The sequence below is a fragment of the Haliaeetus leucocephalus genome, unplaced genomic scaffold (assembly GCF_000737465.1).
Source record: "Haliaeetus leucocephalus isolate CR32 unplaced genomic scaffold, Haliaeetus_leucocephalus-4.0 Scaffold384, whole genome shotgun sequence".
Taxonomy (NCBI): domain Eukaryota; kingdom Metazoa; phylum Chordata; class Aves; order Accipitriformes; family Accipitridae; genus Haliaeetus; species Haliaeetus leucocephalus.
This window is the reverse complement of record NW_010972820.1, coordinates 8,204,716-8,227,425: the sequence shown is the minus strand read 5'-3', so window position 1 is coordinate 8,227,425 and position 22,710 is coordinate 8,204,716. Positions and strand designations below refer to the sequence as shown.

The 22,710-nt window shown below is 45.6% G+C and overlaps 1 protein-coding gene across 1 annotated transcript in view; it reads right to left on the bottom strand.

Annotated features, from left to right (window-relative positions):
• Positions 1–1,453: 1,453 nt before the first annotated feature.
• Positions 1,454–22,710, bottom strand: part of FOXO3 (forkhead box O3) — a 97,411-nt gene continuing 76,154 nt past the window's right edge. The window contains exons 3-4 of the mRNA XM_010573454.1: positions 14,835–16,269; positions 1,454–2,313 (exon numbers count right to left, since the gene is read on the bottom strand). Coding sequence (XP_010571756.1) covers positions 14,869–16,269 — 1,401 coding nt within the window. The 3' untranslated portion in view covers positions 1,454–2,313; positions 14,835–14,868. The remainder of the gene's footprint in view (positions 2,314–14,834; positions 16,270–22,710) is intronic.

Here is a 22,710-nt window from a genome sequence, read left to right as displayed (position 1 = left end):
AGGAGCACCGGAGGGAAGTCCTTCAGCTTACGCTCGCGTTGTGGGGTGTACTGGGAAGCTGAGAGCGAATGCTACGCGCTCGGAGGAGGCTGGTGATCAAGCTCTCAAGCAATTTTGGTAAAAGGTGCCTGCAGCTGGACTGCGATAAGCAAAGGGACCTCTAGCCCAGGTGACCACTGCCCCACGCGAGCGTCCTGGGTGGCTGGCTGCTGACAGAGATGGGCAATGAGCATCGGCTAACTCCGATAAATGTAACAAACTACTCCCCACGCTGACAAATAGACCATCTCGGTGTAAAAAGAAAAGAGAAGTTTTTTTAAAAGGCAAATGATAAACCCTTGGCTGCTTGGAAGAGTTGATACGCTACAGGGCTACGATAACCACAACTGCACAGAGTCTACACGGTCCTAACTGCGGGGAGAAACCCAGAGATGCATCTTTACGAGAGAACAGCGTGGGGGCTACGATACAAAAACAAAACTTCCATCACACTAGGAGCTGTTGTTTCACCAATGTCACCTCAGGGACCTGGAAAGTAAGGAGCGAGGAAGGGCCCACGAATGCTTGTGTGTGTCTCTGTGTGTGTGTGTGTGTGCGCACGCGCGCATGACTGTGCATGTGCGGTGGCACTGGGGAGAGGGAGTCACTCCACATTGCATGGGACACGGGTTGGTGGGAACTCATGCACTGAGACTTTGGGTTAAAATGCTAGTTTGTTTTCCTAACATCCATGCATAATGATCCGTTTCTGTACATAATAAAATATATTTATATATTTATATGCATAATGCTTTTATGCAAAGAAAAAAACTTCATATATCGCTTTGGAGAATTATGTATACACTGTCCTATTCAGAACCTCTTCATACCGAGTTCCTATGTACCATTGTTGTCTTCCCCTCTTTTTTTGTATCCCTCCCTCCCCAAAATACTAATAAAAAGTAATCAAACTTTCCAGATTATAGAGAGGACCTATACAGCACCATACCTTTTATTCATTATTATTATTAATTATTATTCATTTTACAAAAGAAAATCTTAGAAGCAAAATATATAAAACTGCCTTGTCTTTCAGTGTCATTTATCCTGTTACAATCTATGCTCCTATGAAAAGCCATTTGTATGATACTGTCGCCTTGCCGTTCCCTCTCCTGCTTCTTCTGCCACAACAGGTTATACACAATGAGAAGGAAAAAATAATCGAGGATATGTCCAAAACAACAACAAAAAAAGGATCACTGATGCAGTAACACACCCTGCAACGACCTGTGCCTCAACTCCCGGCGTTGCCACTGCAAGTCACCTGCCGATGCCCAGCCTCTACATTTAGCTCTTCTGCGAAGTGACGTATTTCCCTTAATTTTCGCTTTTTCAAACACATCTTTACAACTGGCTATGTTCAACTTGTCTGGCAGCTCCGCTTATAACTCCTCACCTGCTTGCTGCAGCTACCATAAGGCAGGAGGGGAGCCTGCTCTGGTGGGGAGCAAACGGGCTCCTGCCTCAGTGCACGTGCGGGCAACGGCACCCGCTGTCAGTCCATCCTCACGAGCCAAGAGGCAAACTCGCCGGCTTCCCTTGTTTTGCAATCAACCCTGGTTTGACGCTTATGGAAAACGGGGGGTGTACCATTAAATTTAAGGAAAGAGTAAGAAAGAAAGAAACAAACCAACCCAACAAACAAACAGACCACACACATCACCTCTCTCTGGAATTCAGCCGGTTGATCGGTGTAACAAACGCTGTATACTCAGAAAACCCTGACGTCTGAGCAGTGTTGGGTTATGATCATTTCCTGGCACGTGCACAGTACTTCAGATTTCCCAGGGAGAGAAAGCAAAAATGGTCAAAAATCTAAGGAAATCAACCTGGAGGTTGTAGGGGGAGGGTGCGCAGACAGGGAAAACCTCCAAAAAAGAAAGCCAACTTAAAACATCCCATAAACCATTAATATATTGAAACACCACATACTCATTGACAAGTAACTACTGTAAAGGCTACACAGTGCGTTCTTAACAGGATGGTGCTGAACATTGTCTCCACAGCAAGTGCTTGGCCATCCCAGAAAAGGAAGATTTTGCATACTTCAGAATTAGTTCAATTCCCCCCCCAAAAAAAGAGAAAAAAAAAAAGAGGAAAAAAAAAAAAAAGGAGGATCTTCACTCCGGTAAGGGGCCTATTAACAGTCTGCTTCGTTAGGAAAATAATGCAGGGTTCACAAAGGTCGTAAGCTGTAAACAGTATCACTGTCCACTTGCTGACAGCAGATTTGGCAAAGGGTTCTCTCTCTACATCTCGTGTCAGTTTGAGGGCCTGGAGAGGAAGAAGAAAAAGAAGACAAGACAGTGAGACTGCTGCACGTAGGAAAAAACCACAACAAAAAAGGCAACCAAGCAAACCTCCAAACCCAACAACAGCTTACTCTGACAAGTAATTTTGATTTGTTTGCACCCAGAAACTTCAAACTTACAGCAAGGAATAAGTTGCACTGTGACCCTGCCTGAAAATGTTTCCCCCTTCCCAAGGTTTGAGCGCGCTTCTTTGCTGGCTCCCAAGCAGGAAAGCAAAAACCCTCTCTCCAAAGAAAAACAATGGCCGAGTTGGATTTACAGAAATCCAGTGCATCATCTATTTGTTAAGGGTTATTTCCAGGTGAAGCACAGAAGGATCATCCATCTTTTCTCCATTTTCCATGATCACCCTTTCTCAGCATCACCAAAAGGCTGGACAAATCTTCCATCAGCGTCTGACATCGACCACCACCCTTGAAGGACAGTCAAAGGAGGCTGCTCAAGAGAAGCAGTAAGGAGCCACGAATTTTGGGTTGGACTTTGGAGTTCTCTGTTTTCCTGCTTGTACGACACACTGTCAACAGACAGGGTCCACCCGGCTTTAAAAACAGGGTTAGGGTCCAGCTTATTCTGTAGCCATGAAACTTCTCTGCAGAGGGACAGATGCTGGAAAGATGCCTTGGATGCAGCATGGAGATGAGTACAAATGGACATGGTATGTAGGTAGAACACTGAAAACAGATGAACATTTCAACTAAGGGGGCCAAGGGGCCAGGTTTTTAAAGGTACTCTGTGGCTTAAAAATACAGACAGGCACCAAGTAGGGTTTTGGGAAGTATGTACATTTAAACATTCCCATGAAATCCTTTTACAGAAAGCCCACTTGGCAGCCATCCGCATTGCTGGGCACGTAACTTCTGGCTTTGAAATGGCTTCTGAAAGCAGGGCTTAGTTCCCCACACTTCTTACAACCCATTGAGGATTTTCCTCAAGATGAATGGTCGGTGATTTTTCTATACAGTGCAAGAACAAGGGGACACTTGCTGAAACCAAAAAGCCATTTGAGGTGATTACAGGAATGTCCTTACTCTCAGAAGATCCTGGTATCAGGCACCCTCATGAAAAATGGTGGCTTTAGTGGGACTGCTGGATTAATTTGGACGAGCATCTCCTGCAAGGGGGATGACTCAAAGGCCGTCACGAGATGACTCTCCATCACTGCCCCTCTCCTTTCTAAGGTGCCAGGCACTGATCCTATGATAACATTTTATTAAAATGACCTATTCTGATAATGCTAAATGATTGATGGAAATTTAATCATTTTGTCTCATGGTTATTAGAGCAACAGCATGACAGCTGCTCCCTGTGCCATTAGGGGAGAACTTCATTCAGCACAGCTTAGGGAGCAGACAGATTGTGCGTTTCACCCAAACAAAATTTGGCTTTAGCCTTAATTATGTGGAGGGGTTTGGGGTAGACTGTTTTGTGAATAAAGGGATTTCCGACTGGATCAACATATTGATTCCTTCATTTTCAAAGGGCAAATTAACGCTAGCCGTTCGTTAATGTGACTGCGTGGCAAGGACTCCATTTGGTGAGTGTGTCCTGATGGCCATAACAAGGTCAGCAGAAGATACCCAGACAGCCCTGGGAGCCCCCAGTAAAACCTGGCTAGTGGCTTGTATGCAGCTCAAATGAGTGCATGCCCTTTTCTCTACTTCTCCTTAAAGCCTCTGCACCAGGGGGGGCTGGAAATGGGTGACTTCCCAAAGCACAACCTCATCCGAAGGCAAGGCTTGGGTCCCACGTGCCGCAGCCCAGCAAGCCAGCTCACTCTCATGCAGCTGCCAGTTATTCTGAGCATGGGCTTAACTTCAGCATGTGTGAGAAGTCTTGCTGACTTTGAATGGAGCTATTAATTAAAAGTAAACAAGCACAGAACTCCTGATGAAGTACCAGAGTAGTTTAACGTTTAAATTAAAAATGTATGTAAAATATTATACTATGAAACAAAGTGGTAAGAGAAAAAACTGGAGGATGGATGATGATGAGCATCATTTGTGGTAGTGGCACTGCCCGACATTTTTTCGTGAGGACACCCGTCCTTCAGACAGTGCCAATGTTTAGGAGACAGACGCAATGCTGAGGTGAAATCTGCTCATAGCAGAACCAAACCACGCTCCATTTTCACAGCTGTTTACATGGACTTTGCAAATGGATTAAAAAATGAAAAGAAGTAGATCAAAGTCTTAACCTGCCTGCCTTCAAATTACCCCATTAAAGTTTGTAATAGAACCACACACTCTCACTTTCTGTCTCACCACAAAAAGCCTCTGTTAGCCCTGAGTTAGCAGCCTGCTGCTTCATAGCAATGAAAACTGTATCAGGTGGGGAAGCAAGCACTCCAGTTACATCTCCATTTATCAGTGGTCTTGAACCACAACTCCCCAGTGTTCCCCTCTCCCTGCCCCCAAATCCAAATATCTCCAGCTGCATCCTGAGCCAACACAGGGTTTTCTCCCATTCCCAACGGCTGTGGGAAAAGCTTGTCCTCTGGAGCATCACCCTGAATTTGCAGAGGCAGATGGGGTTTCTCCTCTGGTGAGCCAGGACAATGCTGTCCTCTAAGGGCAACATGCAGCTCTCCAGGTAAAATACTCCAGTCGCCCCTTTATCCTTTTTCCTGGCCTTTAATTTTTGGGACCTGTTTTAGGGGATAAGAGCAGCAGAAATATGAGCACAGGGAGTGATGAAAAAATATGTAGAACAGAGGTCAAGGACGCCTACAAGAAAGGTGCAGTCTAGCAGGGCTAGTGGGTTAGAGCAGCATTCACTAACTTGCCACAGCAAAGGCATAGAAGCCCCTCTTATGTGTGGCATGGTTTCTTGTTTCTTAGGCTGGGGGGAACTTCCAAAAAGGGCACTACTAGAAAACATCACCTGGCTGTGCTCCTTAAGCCACTCCCTGGAAAATTCAGTTCTCCCTTGAAAAGCTCCTCTGTCAAACCTGAAGCCCATTTTCAATCATCGGGGAGTGGAAAGGAAGGAGGAATTTTAGACTTTCTCCCAAAGTTTCTTAGACTTCTTAAGACTTTCTTCTGAAGAAAGCGAAGGCTTTCTTTTGGAGTGCAGTCTTCACAACTGCATTGGTACCTGGGCTCTGTCACATACACATGCACACATGCACTGAAAGTAGAGGCAATTCCACCATGGCTGTTTTGACCCCCTGGGTACAGAAGGCTGGAACAAGATACATCTGCTGGACGTTAGAAGAATCTACAGTGCTATATCAAGCTATAACTTATGCAAGCATATATGCATGTGGTTGGTGAAAATAATGACTTTAAAACAGAAACAGAAAAAGCATTAAACGAGGGGTGAGGACGAACTCCTGCTTTGTCACGTCCCACAGACATTTTGAACCCTAGATGCTAAATCTGTTTATCCTATTTGGTGGAAGAGTGTAAACCAAAAAGCAAGGATTTCTGTATTTTCTAATTCTTCAGCTTGCAAGCAATTATGTGGCAGATGAGATGCCCCTTTCTTCTGTCCTTTTCTCTGCCCTCTCATCCTCTACCTGGCTACTGACCAGTTACAATTCTACCCTTGCTTTACTCTGTGGCTGAGCTGTTGCTTGCGATTTCCCTCCAGCAACAACATTTCCTCACTTCTGTCTCATATCGTACCACCACTTAACCGGATGGCTGTCTCCCAAGCCAGCTAGTGCACCATCAGAACAGCTCTGAAGGATCATCTGCCACCTGTTGCTTTCTCCCTTTGATTCCCAATGATGCCAATTACACACCACTGGAAATTTCTTCAGAATAGAAAGGTGATGCATCGATGCTCCCCAGAGCGAGCACAGATAACGTGTGTCGGTGGTAAGTTTATCAGTAAGCTAACATAACAATCAGCACATACAGTTTTCTGTTAAAAAAAAGTTATGTGCTCCTTTACCTAATTACGGTATGAGAAAGTGCACTACCAACACACAGCTCCTCTGTATGGCAGACTATCAAGGACCTCCTGATTTGGCTGGAAGGCTTGTTGAGTGGATCACATCTTGAAAAATATCACCACTTATCTGTAAAACAAATGTTTTCCCTGGGTACCACTCCGTAACGACTCCCCGGGGACAGGAAATCCCAATAACTACTTTTACTGTCCAGAGACTTGGGATGCAAATGTTTTGAAGAAAACTTGCGTCCTTTAGTGACAGATGTGCATTTGTTCTGGTGCCTCAGCCCCTTGATTTGTCATCGCCACCAGCAGTACAGCTTCTACTCCAAAATGGGGGTAAGCTCAAAAAGCAAGACTTGATTATGTGTGGTTACAAGTTAATATTCTGCCTGAGGTTTCACAGCTCAGGACTGAAGAATACACAGTATTTGTTTAGAAACAAGTAAGGAAGATAACTACTGTGGCCAATTCTTCTATAATGACAACACTGCAGCATGAGATTTTTTGTTCAAGCAGAATAAAAATTAGGAATCCCGATGCCATGGCAGGTATGCCACAGTGACACCCTAAAGGCTTAGCTGCACTAGGATGGCTCTGTGCTGAGAGACAATGCTGAGGTCAGGGTGCGAATCCCAAGGGGAAAAAAAAAGAGCTGGTAACTTAATGTGCCTTCTTTCCTGAACTTTCAGGCACGTTGCAACTTCACTTTTTCTCTTTTAGTTCTACTCATAAAAATAGATCTTTCCAGCTCAGAATCGGGGGCAGAGAGTGTGGGAGAAGGATGGAAAGAGGAAGAACTCCAGCACAGAACTAAGACTTATGGGAGCTAAAAAGTTGCTGTGCTGGTACTTGCTCAGGCACGTAAAGCATGAAAGTGACTCTTTTCCTTCCGTTACTGCTCTTACACTCCAAGAAACATTGCAAACCATAGCAGACGACCAAGTATTTTGGAAGTAAATGTAACTAAAGACAGCACATCATTCTATCACCCCGTGTCATCTCCCTGGGACGAAAGGCTTGCCCAGAACTGTAGTGAGGTACCACGACTATCGATACACATATTATTCTGATATCCCACTTGTCTACAGAATCATAGAAAAGTCCAGGCTGGATGGGACTCGGCATCATCTGGTCAAACCTTCTGTTGAAGGCAGGGCCTCAGGTTAGGTTATTCAGGGCCCTGTCAAGCCAAGTCTGGAATATTTCCAGCAAGGGAGAATCAACCACTTCTCTGGACAGTTCATTTTATCCTCAAAGGTGGATAAGGTCCCTTCCACCCATTTTACAGATGAAAAGGAGACACCCAGTGAGAAATTGGTCCACCCATGCTCACACACTTAAAAGGAAAAGTAGATCAGGATTTTCCTAATGTATCAGGACCTGATACTGAACAACCAAATTCACAGGAAATTTTGCATTTGCTTGCAAAGAGAAGCAGGCGCATGCAAACTCCACTACATGCATCACTGTGCACTGTGTTGTTGCCCATACAAGAAGACCATATGCTGACACACTTGTTTTTACACCTACAGGCATGTGAGTGTGCAGTTATGCTGGCTTTCCAGCACCAGCACTGCTGATACCCAATTGCTGTTGAGAACCATTACATCTGGCTGGGTTCAATCCTCTGCCCCGGGCAACAGAGGAGAGCTTAGATACAGGACATCATCTCTCCACAAGGTCTCCAGGCTTCTTACTTGACAAACTTATGGTAAATTTTATCCCCTGCCTTTTGTTCAGGGGCCTGAGGAGTGGGGTGGAAATCCTGCCAGTTATGGGTGACACTGCCATTAATTGAAAGACATCAGCCTGGGTGTTCAACACAGCACCTTTTAGGCAGGATGCTGCTAGACTAGAGGAAGAAGGCCAAAAATGCTTGCAAAATACATCTTCTGTTAGGGGTAAAGTACACCGGCAGGAATAACAGTGCTTTCTTTAGGCATTCAGGAGCACTGGGAAGGAGACCTCTACTGTGGATCAGAAAAGGATGGATAACTACTGCACCTGTGCAAGACCAGAGAAGGACTTTGCTTGCACTTTTGAATCTGAAGAACAAGAGACACTTTTTAGAGTAAAAGGTACCTGCGTGGCTGGAAATATCCTGAATTATGGGTTTATAGTGCTATGGAAATGTGCTAGGTACTCTTTATTCTGAATGTCCTTATAGAGAGTTTCTTTTTCTCTGCCAGGTACCAAGCCTATTTTAAAAACATCCTCCCTGCTATGGAGTCTTCACATTTTCCTCTGCAGCAAGTTGAAAATGACAGGCCAATAGTGCTTACACAGGTCACACAGAAAGATTGCCACCGTGTTGATATAAGGCAGGACATCCTCTATGATGACTTACAAGTGGTAGAAAAGACAAGAGAGGGAAGGTCCTTCCTCAAACCCAGATTTTCTCTGCATTTGTACAAAAACAAATTACCTATGAAAGCCAGGAGAAGCAGGCTGTATAAGGGAAAAACAATGGGCAAGATATTCAGCTCAGCTGTAAAAGTGCATAAACACAAGCCATTCTCCATGGCATCATCTGGGAAAAGTGGCTTTTTTCCTGGAGTAACGGCAGACAACCACAGCTACACAGCGGCCTCCGTTAGCTGAGCTGCGTCTCTGTCCGATTACCGCTCAGCAGATGTTCGCTCTGCCAGACTCCAACAACTGCCACCCTGTGCGGTAATCTGAGTGGAAAAGCTGATTAAATAGCGCCCGTAGAGTGGACCAGAGCTGAGCGTTCCCACCACCCAGCCGCTGGTACCCGATTTAATGGGGTCAGTGTCCCTATGCACCGTGTAGGACTCGATCAGGGATAGCGCTGATGGGAGCATCCTGCAGGAGACTCTCCACCAGTGGCACTGGCAGCCCGGGGGGGTTTGTTTGAGCATCCTTCCTTCATCCTCCCTCCCCAGGCCAGGAGAGAAAGGCCAGCTATTTACGTAGGGTACTACTCAAATATGTGCACTCTTGCTGCCTACGCTGTACCCATGCTCTTTGGCTGTCATCAACACAAGACTTAAACCTCTCTGGCTGTCAGTTCATCACCTTGGCTGAGCACTGAATTGCTATGAAAAAAGATCTTGACCTTTCCTCAGCTGCATGACGCTATGTTTCTAAAAAGAATCTCTTATTACGCACTTCTTCAAGAAAATACATTTTGGGGGAGGGGGAGCTACTTAAAAGTCTGGCTCAAAAGAAGGAAAGAAAAAAGAAAAAACACCTGTAACCATCCCAGCTATCAGGCAACAGCACATCTGGGGACCAACGCTGATCTGCAGCTCTAAACAATCATTGCGGCTCATTCACATGAGAAAGACGATTTGTGTAGACTCATTCTGTAATAAAACCTGCGTGCTGCCGATCCAGGGAGGAAAGCACTGGGGAGACCAGTTGATGTGGGCTGTTCTAAAAATATCAGTTTGTGCTGTCATCTGGTGAGAGTATGTCATCCTGTAATCTTGGCATCTGCAGGGACAGCAAGTTTCTGCCTAATTATTGCTGCTGAATCACATGACAAAGCATGAGGTACTAAAAAATGTATCTATATAAAACACCAACAGAAGAACACCCAAACCACAAGATCAGACCACTGTCCTGGCTTCAGCTGCTGTACGCTCACAACACAAGGCTGCGGAGGCAATCCTGGTTTTTACAGATCTTTTTCCTGGGTTAATAAAACCCCAAAACATAAACCCAGATTAAAAACCCACCAAAACCAAAAAGCCCTACTCCCAGAAGGAGCGAGCGATTCATTGCGTGTGTGTGTCAGCTCCTGCTGCCTTCACACAGCAAAAGCCACAGCATCCCTGCAAGCGTGGGACTGGCCCCTGTGTGCAACGGGCTTCAAGGGGCACCGTGGCCAGCGGGACTGCACGGGGGGCAGCCCCAGCGGGGTTCGCCTGGCTTTTCCTGCTCCCCCTCCCCAGTGGCCACAAGTGCCAAGTTTGCTCCCGTGCCGCTGGTGCCTGCCTGGGGAGTGAGGAGCCTGCTCGGGGCAGGCCCTCCTCGGAGTTAATGGCATCCCTGTTCCCAGCGAAATACGTTTTCTACATAGGTATTTTTGTTCAAAGACTAAACTTGGCATGCGTGATGTTTAGCTAGTCACAAAACCACCTTTCAAAACTTGGGCTGGCTGAAACAACACTTAAATGTTAGAAACGCGCCACCGCCTTAACCACTAACCTGTTAGAAATGGAGCAGAAGAATTTGCTGCTCCTGAATTTCCTTTAGCTTTTTTAAAGGCAGCCAGCCCCATCTTGGCTCCATGTAAGAAACCTGCCAGCTCTAGCCCTAGGACCTCATTTTTGAAAATCAGAGAGGAGGAAGTGCAACTATGGTCCTGAGGCTGTCAGCACCCTCAGGCAAGAGGTCCATCAATTCTGTTTCCACATTTCAGCTTTAATGAGCAGAAAACAAGGTTCTGGTAAAGAATAAAAATCATCTTCCTTGCGGTATATTGCCCAGAGCTCTCCGATTCCAAACTCCACCCAAATGGAGATCTTTTCACTATCTACTTCAACTTTTAAGATGGTGTTGTTGTGAATAGTAAGTCATCCTCAGACCTATGCATTCATCTTTGGTATGAATTTCACCCAGAAACAGGTTGAACACGAATTAACAAATTGGCAAGTAGTCCAAACTGATATGGACTAATGAAATACCAACAGTCATTTCATTACATTTCCTAGAATTTTGATTTATCAGAGATGTTAATCATCAAATTGTGTGAACATTACATGACATTACATGGCATAGCTTGTGCACTCTATGGCTACAGTAAGATGATCTGGGACTTATATGATGCTAGGGCAAAATGAGTGACTTTAACTGATCTGCGAAGTATTTCACCTGTAATTTTCAAACAAGCCAACGTGACTCCAGCACAGCTCTGTTACAGGCATCCTGCTAAATGGCACGTCAAAGTCTCTCTCAGGAGATGCAGCTAGATGAGTTTTTCAGACAGTGACACCAGCTCAAGAAGTTCCTGCCCTGCTTGCGCTGAGCCATCCTCCAGCCCCTGCCCAAGCCCTGTCAGCATCGCTGCCTGCGCAGTGCCGCTGTAAACTGAATCAGTGAAACAACTGAGGTAAAAACAACTTCTTGGATGGGTTTTGATGCTGGAGGAAATGTTTGCCCAAGCGGTAGTTGACCACCAGCTCCTGACCTTCCAAGCAGCAGTAAATGTCCCGAATAGTCTCCCCTGCCACTCTGCTTGGGACTACTCTTTGGTGAATGCCAAGTCCCTTGGGACTTGCTGGCTGAGAAGGACCAGGGAGCAAAGTGCAGAGTTGTGGGAACCCCAGGCAGAAAGAGAACCCACTAATTTAAAAATAAAAGGTATTCTAGAGACGGGTGAGGGAATAGTGACGTCCGTCTGTATTGATAAACAAGCTGAAAAACCAAGGTGATGATTATCTGAGTGGCAGGAGGGCACATCCAGTGCTCTTGGGAAGCAGGCAGAGACAGAGGAACAGAGGCCCCAGCCAGCTTAAGAGGGGAAAATTATGGCTGAGTGAGTAAAGCAAGAAAAAAGCATATTAATTTTCTCCTTTCCTTCTTGTAAGAGAAACAACACAAAACAAACCCAAATTCATTTATATGCCTCAATACGGACCCTCTGAAAGGCTGGGCATGGCCAACCTCACGGGCACAGGGCCAGTGCGGTGGGACCGGGCAAGGCTCTCTCCAGGGACCATGCACAGGCTTACGGGCAGCAAACGTGCACAGCCACTAAACCCGCAACAGTGGCATCTCCTGTACAGGTTTTTTACTTCCCCTATGAAGAAACTGTAGTTGATTTTCTTCCAAAGCAAACCCCCTCTATACCTAGAGTACGTATAAACTAAATACCTATGTATTTGGCTTCTTCCTTTTCTTCCCGAAAACTGACTCCAACGTTTCTCTTATTTTTCATAGAAAACACAGCACTCACTATTCCCAGGTATGCCAATAATCCATTGTAACTGCTTCTGCCTGCCTGCAAAACACACCTGGCCACCCTCGTGAAACGGATTTAGCATGAGCAAGTGCCAGGAGGTTCTGCTGAAAGCATTCCCCAGTCTTCAAGCCTGTAAAGATTCGTTACTGGGGTCACGAACACTGCTGAGAGAAGATTTTAATTCAGGGGTCCCTATTGCTACAGCCAAGTGGAGAAGTAACTGAGAAAGCAATTCAGGACGACTGCATCCGATGTCATGTGAGGTGCCCCTAACAAAATACGAGATGCTCACAGGGAGGCAAACTCTCAAACAGCGCTGCTTAACAGCCGAGGAAGGGTGCATGATGAACCAGCTCAGCAGAAATCATCTGCGCTTGCACCTGATACCAGAGGCACCCCGCAGCAGCCGGTCCGCTTGTCAGAGAGAGGGAAAGAGGCTTCCACAGATGACTGGACAGTAATCCGCCGAGGAGAACTGTCTCGTTAATAAATCTGTCCTCTGCAATGAGACTCCGCTCACACAGATGTGTCAGTTCCTCTATTCGGAGGGAGCAGCCTGAAAAAGATCACAGCAGCTACGCTTTCCGTGAATGGCAGAGGCCAGGGCGAAGAGGCATCGGCGAGCGTCGGTGAGGTGGTGGCGTGGCGTGCTGCCTCGGCAGGTCTGCCCACGGGCGGCTTCTGCCCGTACGAAGGAAACCACGCTACAAAAGCAGGAGGCTGCCCTGTCTGCCTGTGTCAAGCAAAGTTGTCAACAGCACCTGGTTTTTAGGCCCCATTTGGCAGATTGTACTGTTGGACGTTCCACTGCCATGAAGTTCTTACAGCCTTTTGGTTTTACCTCATGCTAAAAGGGTTTTTAAATCCAAACAGCTCATGCACCTGGAGGAAGACAGAACTGGTCAGCAAGCGTGACCTTCTGCAAGTTTTCACTTCCTGGTTCATGAGTCAATTCTTTTTTTTTCCTCCCCTTTCCTTTCTTAAATTCTCCAGCACCGGAACTGAAGGAAAACCAGAATTCAGCTGTGGCCCTGGGCTTACCAAGCCGCCATCTTGTGCAGGGTCAGCAGGACATGGTGTCCTCTACAGCCCACCTCCGCGGCCCGTCTCCAGGCCCTCCACTGCAACGCTCTCGCTTTGGGCGAGAAGATGTGAAAGAACCTGAGGAAATCCTCCCACCAACAGAGACAGTGCCTCCACCGGAGCGAGGCATCTTTGCAGAACAACTGAAGGGAGGACTCCTGTGCAGTCTTGTTCTCCCTCAGAGGCAGCAGACCACAGCACGCGTCTCCTGCGGTACTCCATACACACAGGGAGACATGCAGGAGGTTCACCACTACTGCTCACCTACCGCAAAGCTTCCCCTTGAACATCTAACTGTGAAACAGAGAAGGAAAACTCAATTAAAGATGAAAGGGGCAAATTATGCACCGTAAAGTCAAACGACATCAACTCCTCCTTTCCATCCTTCATCTAGAAAATTCAAGAAAGTTGGAAGTAAGCTGCAAACTGAACAAAAGCCTTGTTTAACCTCACCACTGGGATACTCCACGTACTACTCTGAAGTTAATAGAACACTTTCAATAATTTATAGCTAACCTTTTATCCTACTATATTTTGAAATCTACTCCCTTATACTAATAAATAAACAAAGGAGAAAGGGCACTTTGTGTGGCACCTACCATATGAGTCAGTGAATATGTATGTGTGAGCAGGCACAGGTATGGGCAGGAGCCTGCAGAATCACAAAAGGATGACAGAAACAATGTTTACAAGTTCAAATGCCCCCAGCTGTGGAAAAGAAGCAATGGAAAAACCCACATCAATCTGTAAAAAATTAATCTGAAGAGGCTAAAATTTGAAAAGCACCTATGTCAGAACCCAAACCTACAGATATTCTCTTGGTGGAGTCCAAAAGAAAATGATACGCACCCCAGTCCTGGAGGAGACCAACAATTTTTACATATTTAAAACATTAAATCCAGGATGTTCCTGGGACCAGGATCCCACCTTTGCTATTTAAATATATAATTCCTCCATTTGCTGCATTTTCTTTGCCAAGAAATACAATTTAAAAAAAACCCAAACAACTTCTCTAGCATTGCTGTACCACAGCAGCAGTGCAACTCTAATTCAGTCCAGATCTGTCCCACCCGATCCTCAGCGCATGCACTGATCTTGCAAAGACACTCTTCCTCCTCCCCTGCAGTAACATCGCTCCAGTGACTGCAAAGCCCCTTGCCCCATCCCTATGTAACACAGTTTGGCTAGATGCGGCATCGGCTTCAGAGAAGAATCCATCTGTTGCGACTTCAAAGACGACGAGTTGGAGCTCTGTGATTCCTAAAACCCACAAATATTCCACCTTGGTTTGCCTGATTTGTCATTAACGTTTCTCATGCCTAAATTAAGAAGGACACAAAGCATCAGATGCGGGCTGACAGTGTTGCAGCTGAACAGCTTTTATAGCTTAGCCTCGTTTCCCTCCACACCTCCAAATGTTTCTTGGTTGTGCCTGCTGCATACCAACACATGGCAAGCCATCGCAAGCCAAATTAATATTATTAGTGTGCGCTAACTATTATGGGTTTGGTGCAAACTCCAATAAAACTAAGGAACCAATTATTTTACCACATCTATGGGGCACTGACCTGTTTGCCCATTTTCCCTGTTCTCAAAGATCCTTCAGCCTGGTACCCAACTCTGTGATGAAGCCTGTTTAGCACCAGTGAAGTTCCCCACATTCAGACTGACAACGTTCTGAGCTGAGATGAGGGAATCAAAGTTAAAATCCAGCCCATCTGCATCCATGAGTTCACTGCGGATAATGGACTCCATGTCACACTCCAGGCTCCCATTGAAAATATCCAAGTCCAAGTCACTTGGGAATTTCTCGTGTCCCATGACTGGGAGGTTCACGCTAGAGGAGTACAAAGAGGAGCCTGAGAGCGGGTCAGAAAGTGTTTGCATAGACTGATTGACAGGTGACTGCTGATGTTTGGTGGATCCCAAGCTGTTTGAGTCACTCAAGCCTATGTTACTGATGGAATTGGACAAGGCACGGCTGCCACTAAGAGAGGAGTTGTGGGACTGGTGCTGGTGATGGGGCAGGCTCTGATTGACCAGACTGCCCTGGCTGGACTGCGCGGCAAACGACATCATGGGGTCGTTGCGGAGCATTATATTCCTGCGGGAATTCTGGGCAGACACAGCTGTGCTGGCTTGTGACATGAGTGGGTCAGACTGTGTCATCATGACATCGCTGTGACTAAGTGCATCAGAGGCGAGGAGATCCTGCAGCGTCTGGTTGTTGTAATGAGAAATGGAAGAGAAGGTGGCCTGCTTGTTCTCCTGAATGGTCTGCATGGGTGACTGGCGGAGGGAATTCAGGGACGATGGCCCAAACACGGCGTTGTTGAAACTACTTGACGGGGAACCCAGCCCTGAACCTTTGGAACCATAAGGAAAACTGGAGCTTCTCTGCATTATCCCTCCTGTGGGTGACTGCTGGGAGGGAGGGAGTGTTATATTGTCCAAGAGATCATCCATGAGGTTATCTGTCAGTCCATCATTCAAATTCATTGTCCCAGCCATATCAGTCAACCTAGGCAACTCCACAGTACATGGTTTGTTTACTGATGGGGACAAGCTCGATGGACTACTGTACAGCATGGGAGAAAGCGGAGCATCATCGTCTTGAACATCATCCAGTTCGGTGCTCGCCAAGATCGGTGACAAGCGGCCACTTATCGTACTGGCATTTGAATTTGTACGGGAGCGAAAATCCGTCCATGCATCCAGCTCGTCGCTGCTGCGGGAGGTGGGACTCCCTGGCCACTTGGAGAGCTGAGAAGGGCTGTCCTCGCTCGTCTCCTGGGCAGTCTGCAGGGCTGCCTTTTTCTTAGCCGCCCGCCCTCTGCTCTTTGTGTACTTGTTGCTGTTGTCCATTGACACAGCACGTCTCCGGGGCGCCTTGCCACCTTTTCCACCATCTGGATTGATCATCCACCAAGAGCTTTTCCCGGTGCCTTCATTCTGCACCCTGACGAATCGACTGTGGAGTGACAAGTTGTGCCGGATTGAATTCTGCAGGAAAAGAACAAAAGAAAACGTCAAGACCAGCACGCCACTTCTTTTACTATCCAAATCTTAATCATTAAACCAACATCACATGAAAAGAGCAACATGAATAAAAGCATTGGACCCTCCTGGACATCACCATGGCTTTCTCGGATGGTGGATACAGGAGGGCTGGAGCATGCTGCTGTAAAACAAGCCCCGTGCTTGCACTAGTGGTGCATTCCTGCTGCCCATCCCTACACCCCCAAAAGCTGCATTCTAAGGAAAGGAGTGTGACACAGCCCTACTCCTGCTAGCAAGGAGCTAGACGTTTCTCCCTTACTTTTGACTCAGGACAAACCTCTATACTACCAGCAATCTTGCCATCGGTTCCTTGAAATAAAATCTGCAAAGGCACTGCAAAAATCTGACTGGAGGGGTAGTCACACTCATTGCAGCCTCTGCAAATGTCTTTTTAATTCTTCATGTGCATGTGTATTGTGTATTGGTTATAATAACTCTTGAGAAAACTGCAAGTGCTGTTGCTCCTCTCCCACAGGCACTCTGTGCATGACTAAGCTGTACTTTCTTGATTAGAGGCACCAGAATTACACCTGTACTGCAATAGCTGGCCAGCTGTCCCCTTGCTATAGTATCCTCACAGCCTTCAAAACATGATGTGACACAGTGCATGACAATATCCCTGTCCCTGTAAGCTGCTAGATAGAGAGTTGTGTAAAGCTGCTGTACACAGTCAGATACCCTGTGCCATACAGGATGATACAAAATACAGTACTTTCAGGGGAGCCCATGCACTGCCTGCTTTTGCATATTACCTGCTTGCACTAGTCAGCAATGTCTACTGTCCAAAAACCACGTTGGCTCAAACCGATGATAATCATCTCAGAGTGAGAAAGAGGCCAAGAAAACCAGCCCACGATACCCCTAGTGAAATGACTCCAGATTTAAACCGAAATAACCAAGATGAAAATCCCAGTCCACTCATCCTGCTGAGGACAAGCAAGTGGTATTTGTTAGTGAGAATGCTTCCAGGTTTTGGTTTTTTTCCTCCATGTGCAAGTCAAAAGATTTCTGGAACTATCCCATATTCCTTTGACAAAACAGTTGTGCTATTCCTCCAGGTTAAAGATGATTAAGTTTAAAAAGTTGCATGAGTTCTTTTTTCTTAAATTTTGGCAATTACCATGTATATCTATAAAGAGGATAAAATCCCATTTGTTCTACCAGCATGCTTTAAAAACACAAAGTCAAAAGGACTATAGCATAATCAAACCATCCAAGGTAAGTGTCCTTCATTTACAAAGCAGTGAAGAAATTCCAGATTTAAATGGGCAAAGAATGAATCAATCAACAAATCATTCACAAGAATCTCGACATTTGCATCCTTAGGATAAATGGTTGTTTGACATAAGTGAAACTGGAGACACATTTGATGTATGAAGAAATACAGCCCAGCTTTTTTTGAAGTATTTTTTTCAGTATATAATGCCTTTTTTTTCCCCTGTTAAGTGTTGTGGGTTTTGTCAGATTGTGAAATGGAAAACATGCCTGAAGTTCTCGCACGCAGACAGCAGACGCAGTTGTGATTATCACTTAATGAAAAGAGAAATCATATGGACCACGGTTCAAAATAGCAACTGTTATGTTTTAAACAATTTGCACAAAACAGCAGACCAGACTTCGCAGACCTACTCAAGAGAAGTTTGGGTCAGTGCCTCAGCTATAAACTTGTCCATTTCTAAGGAACTATCATGCCATCAAAATATGGTGGATTGAGTTGCAGCATAATAGTTCTTCAGTCTAAGGAAGGAAAGAGCTTTTTATTAGTTAACTGATGACATTTTAACTATATTTTGAGTCTGGCAATAGTCTGTTTCTAACTTCTAATAACTAGGCGCCACTGCTTACTTTCTCACGTTTCGCCCAACTGGCTGGAGAACTGCTGTTTTTTTGAAAAATAACCTTTGTTGATATTCCAGCTTGTACTGCATCAATGCAGGTAGCTCTCACATTCACCCCCTGGGACTTTCGTGGACAACCACTTGTGAGAACATCTGCATGAGGATCTCGCCTTGCAAAGAGCCAGCGGCAGGGCGAGGACAACCAGAGATAGACCACCACACCAAGCCAGGCTCCAAAAGCCATACAAACCATGCTGTTCCCCACCTAAAAATGCTGGGTATAAGAGTACACAGCACCGTGACTCTTGCTAATGAAAAAAATCTTAGAAAACACACAAAAGAAACACCCAAGGTAGCATACGCAGCGTGACTCACAACTTCAGATATAAAAACACTCAGTCAAAGTGCCAGCACCTAACAGTTTTCCACCTATAGTATTCTCATAAAACGGCTTATTTCTGTTGGTGGTAGCCATAGTATGAAACCATTTGGCCTAAAACCATGAAAAATCCTAAATGGTAAAATTGTGAGACTGAAGCACCACCTTTCAGGATGAGGGCTCCTGCATGTGTGTGCACATGTGTAATTTTCTTCTTCTTATATCTTTTTGCTCAGTGTTGGTATTACACAAGTAATAAAAGAATGTAATAATACTTCTGCGTTGAAAATTGGTGGTTATAAAAAATCCAAGCAGTTTGTTTTCCTTTACATTAAGCAATATGCCACTTATACTCCGGCTTCTGTTTTTCTTTACTTTTCTTCTGTAGGAAGACTGTTTTCTTAAGCATAATTATGGGCCAATTTATTTTTGTGTACCCCATCTCCACCCTCTGTTCAAACACTGCCCTAAAACCCACTTCTTTCACGTAACCTCCCCCGCTAACCTCTTCAGCAACAGTATCTGAGTTTCTTGGTTTCTCCTTGTGTTGGATGCTCTGCCAAATCAAATTAGGGCTGGATCCTATTATCCTTTCACATGCAATTTTACTACAGAAGTCACCAGGACTGACAACTCACATCAGTAAATGCTGCTGTGCTGTGCTACCAGGCTGCAATCTGGATGGAAATAACTGTATTTTCTACCTGGTTTCTGACCTGTCAAAGAATGTTCCTATCTGCTTAAAATATAGGAAAATATCACGGGACATTCTCTGCTCACAACCACGTGCATTAGTAATATATGACCAGGCGACAAACCACAAAGGAGGTGGGGAAGCAAAGACAATACAGTTTATCATTTGAACCCGCTGCTGATCAAATTAATGGGGATTTGTCTTTGACTTATGTGGGAGACGGATTAGGCCATGATGATGGAAACATAACACATTTTTCCATGCCAAAATGCAATGAGAAACTTTAAAAGATCTATAAAGGAACTTCCATCAATCTGTCCTGGAGACCATATGTAGATGGGACAGATGCTAGCCAGGCTGCAGACACCTTGGAAAGAGCTCAGATACTACCGATGGGTAGAACATATGGACTGTACAAGAACAGAGCAGAGAAGAAATACGATGAGCTCCTCCCTTTATTAGTGTTACTATTTATACCGGACTTGAAGAATGCTGTGCGCTCTGCTAAGAGCCAGAAGACTTGAGGTTCCTGCAGATAAGATCAAGAGCATCCCGTACGGCATTGAGACCAGCCGGGTCCTGGTCCCCCAGGGAAGCGGTCCTGCGGGGAAGAATGACCGGCCCTGGAGATGAGGAAGACCTGGACAGAGGAACACGCGAGGCAGGTCAGATGTGGTGTGAGCAGAGGGTGGTACAGTGCCACAGGCAAGCGGTGCTGCTACCCTACCTTAGCTTAGGCTGATGGCATCAGGAGAAGGGGTGCCACTGGGTGCCCACTAGTAGCCAGGGCAGCAACACAAGGGGGTAACAGCACTTTCCCAAACTCGGGGCCACGCTCTCAGCTTCTATAAATGTCGATCTGCTGCACTGCGTTTTGTTCAGTTAATAGTCCTCGAGGGAACCAGCCACATTTTGCTCACAAAAAAAAAAAATTAAATCCGCTGCCATGTCCTAATTACATGTGTCTCTCTCGATATTTTGATAAGACTGCACATGAGTAAGCTCCCAGAGAGGACACTCAGACATTTCCAAAGTGCCATATACCTCATTTGATAGGAGCAACTGAATGAGTCTCCTGGGGAGGCTGGGACCGCGCGTTATTTCAACACTCAGCCCCCGTCAGGCAACAGCAGCAAATGCTTGAGCCTTTAAAACGGAGAAAATTCCCCCTCCCTGTGCGTGTTTCGGCCTCTTCCAAGCCATGTTTACCTTGTGGAGCCCGTCCATTAACTCAGACACCAGCTGCAAGTGCTTCTACTGCAGTACAGAGTCTTTTTTGTCTGGAAGCAACATGTGGTATCAATTTATCATCCTCAACAACGCAACAAGGAATCCACTCACTTTAAAAATAAAAAGAGAGTTGTGTAACTTAACTCTTAAAAGCCCCTGCTTTTTTTTAAAAAAAAAAAAAAAAGCCTAAAGATTAGCAAGATGAGGCGCAGCTGGTGGCTGCCGAGTCCAAGTTACACACTGGTCTGTTTTTATTTCAGTGTTTTGTAATGAGTGGCTAATTCGTTATTTCAGATACAGGCTCCTGAACTGTAAAGTTACGGCTACAAATCAAAAGCAGTTGTTTATTTTAACAAGTGGGATACTAGGACATGATGGGAGAAAAACAAATGCTATCTGCAGACCCATAAATGCTGCTAATGCTCACTTGGGAGAATTACACTTTATTTTATACTGTATTAACATATTTAATGTTCTAACTTCACTGTATGAAGTTGTCTGGCAGCTACACAGTAGAGAAAGGCATCAGATCTAATACCACTGAAAAGAAGCCATGAAAATAACTCCAGCTTATCAGTCTCCAGCTGACCAGAGGGAGCCCCACTTCTCTATGGCTCTGCTTGCTTACTTGAACATCAGTTTCCAGCCTATGTCACCTTGCTCAAGATGTTGTAGCATGAATCTCCTTTGGGATAAACACCCCTATAGAGGGCCTCCGCCAAAAATTACTTGTTTAAGAAAAGCAAAATGAAACAAACTACTTCCTTTGCATTCAGTTGTTGCTGCAACAGGAGGCTGTGAATAATGCAACACCTTTTGCCCACTCATCCAGACCGGTGCCCGTGCCTTCTCATGAAGTAATTCCAAATTTGCTTCAGCTACTTGTTTTACATCTTGTTTGCTTTCAAGTCCCCAATGAGATTCAATTGCAAGAAAACAAAAAAACAGATACAGTGATTCCAAAATTATGAATAATTAGAGTTGCCAATTGTGTGGACGTATGTAGGAATTTCTGGTGAAAGGGATCTCTGAGTCTAGGCAAGGACATCTTTAGGAAGTACCAATCTGTTGGTTCCATACAGTCGTTTTCTGCATAGCTCTGTAAGGCTGCAGTGCTGCTCTTCCCAAGGAACTCTGAAATCCCCAACCCAAAGAAGTCTCAGAATTTCTTCCTCTTTCCCATGAGTTTTTGCAAAACAGAAAAATATATCTAATTTAATAAAGTAGTGAAGGTGGTCTGGAGATGCAGAAAAAGTAACATATAAAACATAAGGAAAGTCCTCCTCCCACAATATCTATCCAGCCATGTTGTACCAATGTACATCTTTTCCCATATAAAACTGAATATTATGTATTGCAGATTGTTCTATTTTCCCTAAATTATGGAAGTTGCGGGGAGAAAAAAAGCATTAAGCAAATTACACACACAAAAAGAAATCTTTCCTGACACCCTAATGTTTTCAATGCTCAATGTTTGGTGTCATCTGCAAATTCCTAAGGCAGCTCCTGCAAATCCCACCAGATGTTCAGCAGAAGCAGGAGGCGAGAGCGCACCAGGGTCCCGCAGGGTACACCCCTTCGCACCCAGCTACCAAAGGCCACCGTCCTCACAGCCCTGGAGAGGATCGGTGGGATGACACAGGCTCAGCCCTACCCAAGCATGCCCTCCTGCAGGAAAAGGGGAAAAAAAACAAACCCCACAGATTTAGGGGGAAACTGTCAGCTCAGCATCTGAAGGGTGGCTTTGTGGCTTCCCCTCCTCATCCTCTCTTCAAAGGAGTATTTCTGACCCTTGGTGGTAGGGGAATGGCTAGAAAAGGCCCCCGCTGTAATTAGCTCTCTGCCTGCATCTCTGCCTGTTGTCCCCCACCCCTAGGAAGAGCAGAAAGCCTTGAGGGACATTAAAGCTCCTTGGGAGAACGTTAAGTCTGGCAAAGATTTATCCTCCGAAATGTGCTGGCTCAGATCGGACAGCAGTACGCCAATCTGCCTCCATCCCGCGTGCTGGGCGCCGCGCTGTGCCAAATTACGACAGGAGAAGGTGATTAGCACAGGGAAAACAAACCCTCCCTAACGACGCGCGCCTCACTCCCCGCCGCCCCAGCTGCTCCTTGCCACAAGGGCAGGCGGCGAGCGACGTGCCCGCCGAGGAGGTTTATGCCCTCCCTTTTGAAAAGAAAACCATTTCAATGCATGGACCTATGGGAACCAAATCACGACTTAATCAAAAGTTTTTCGTAAAA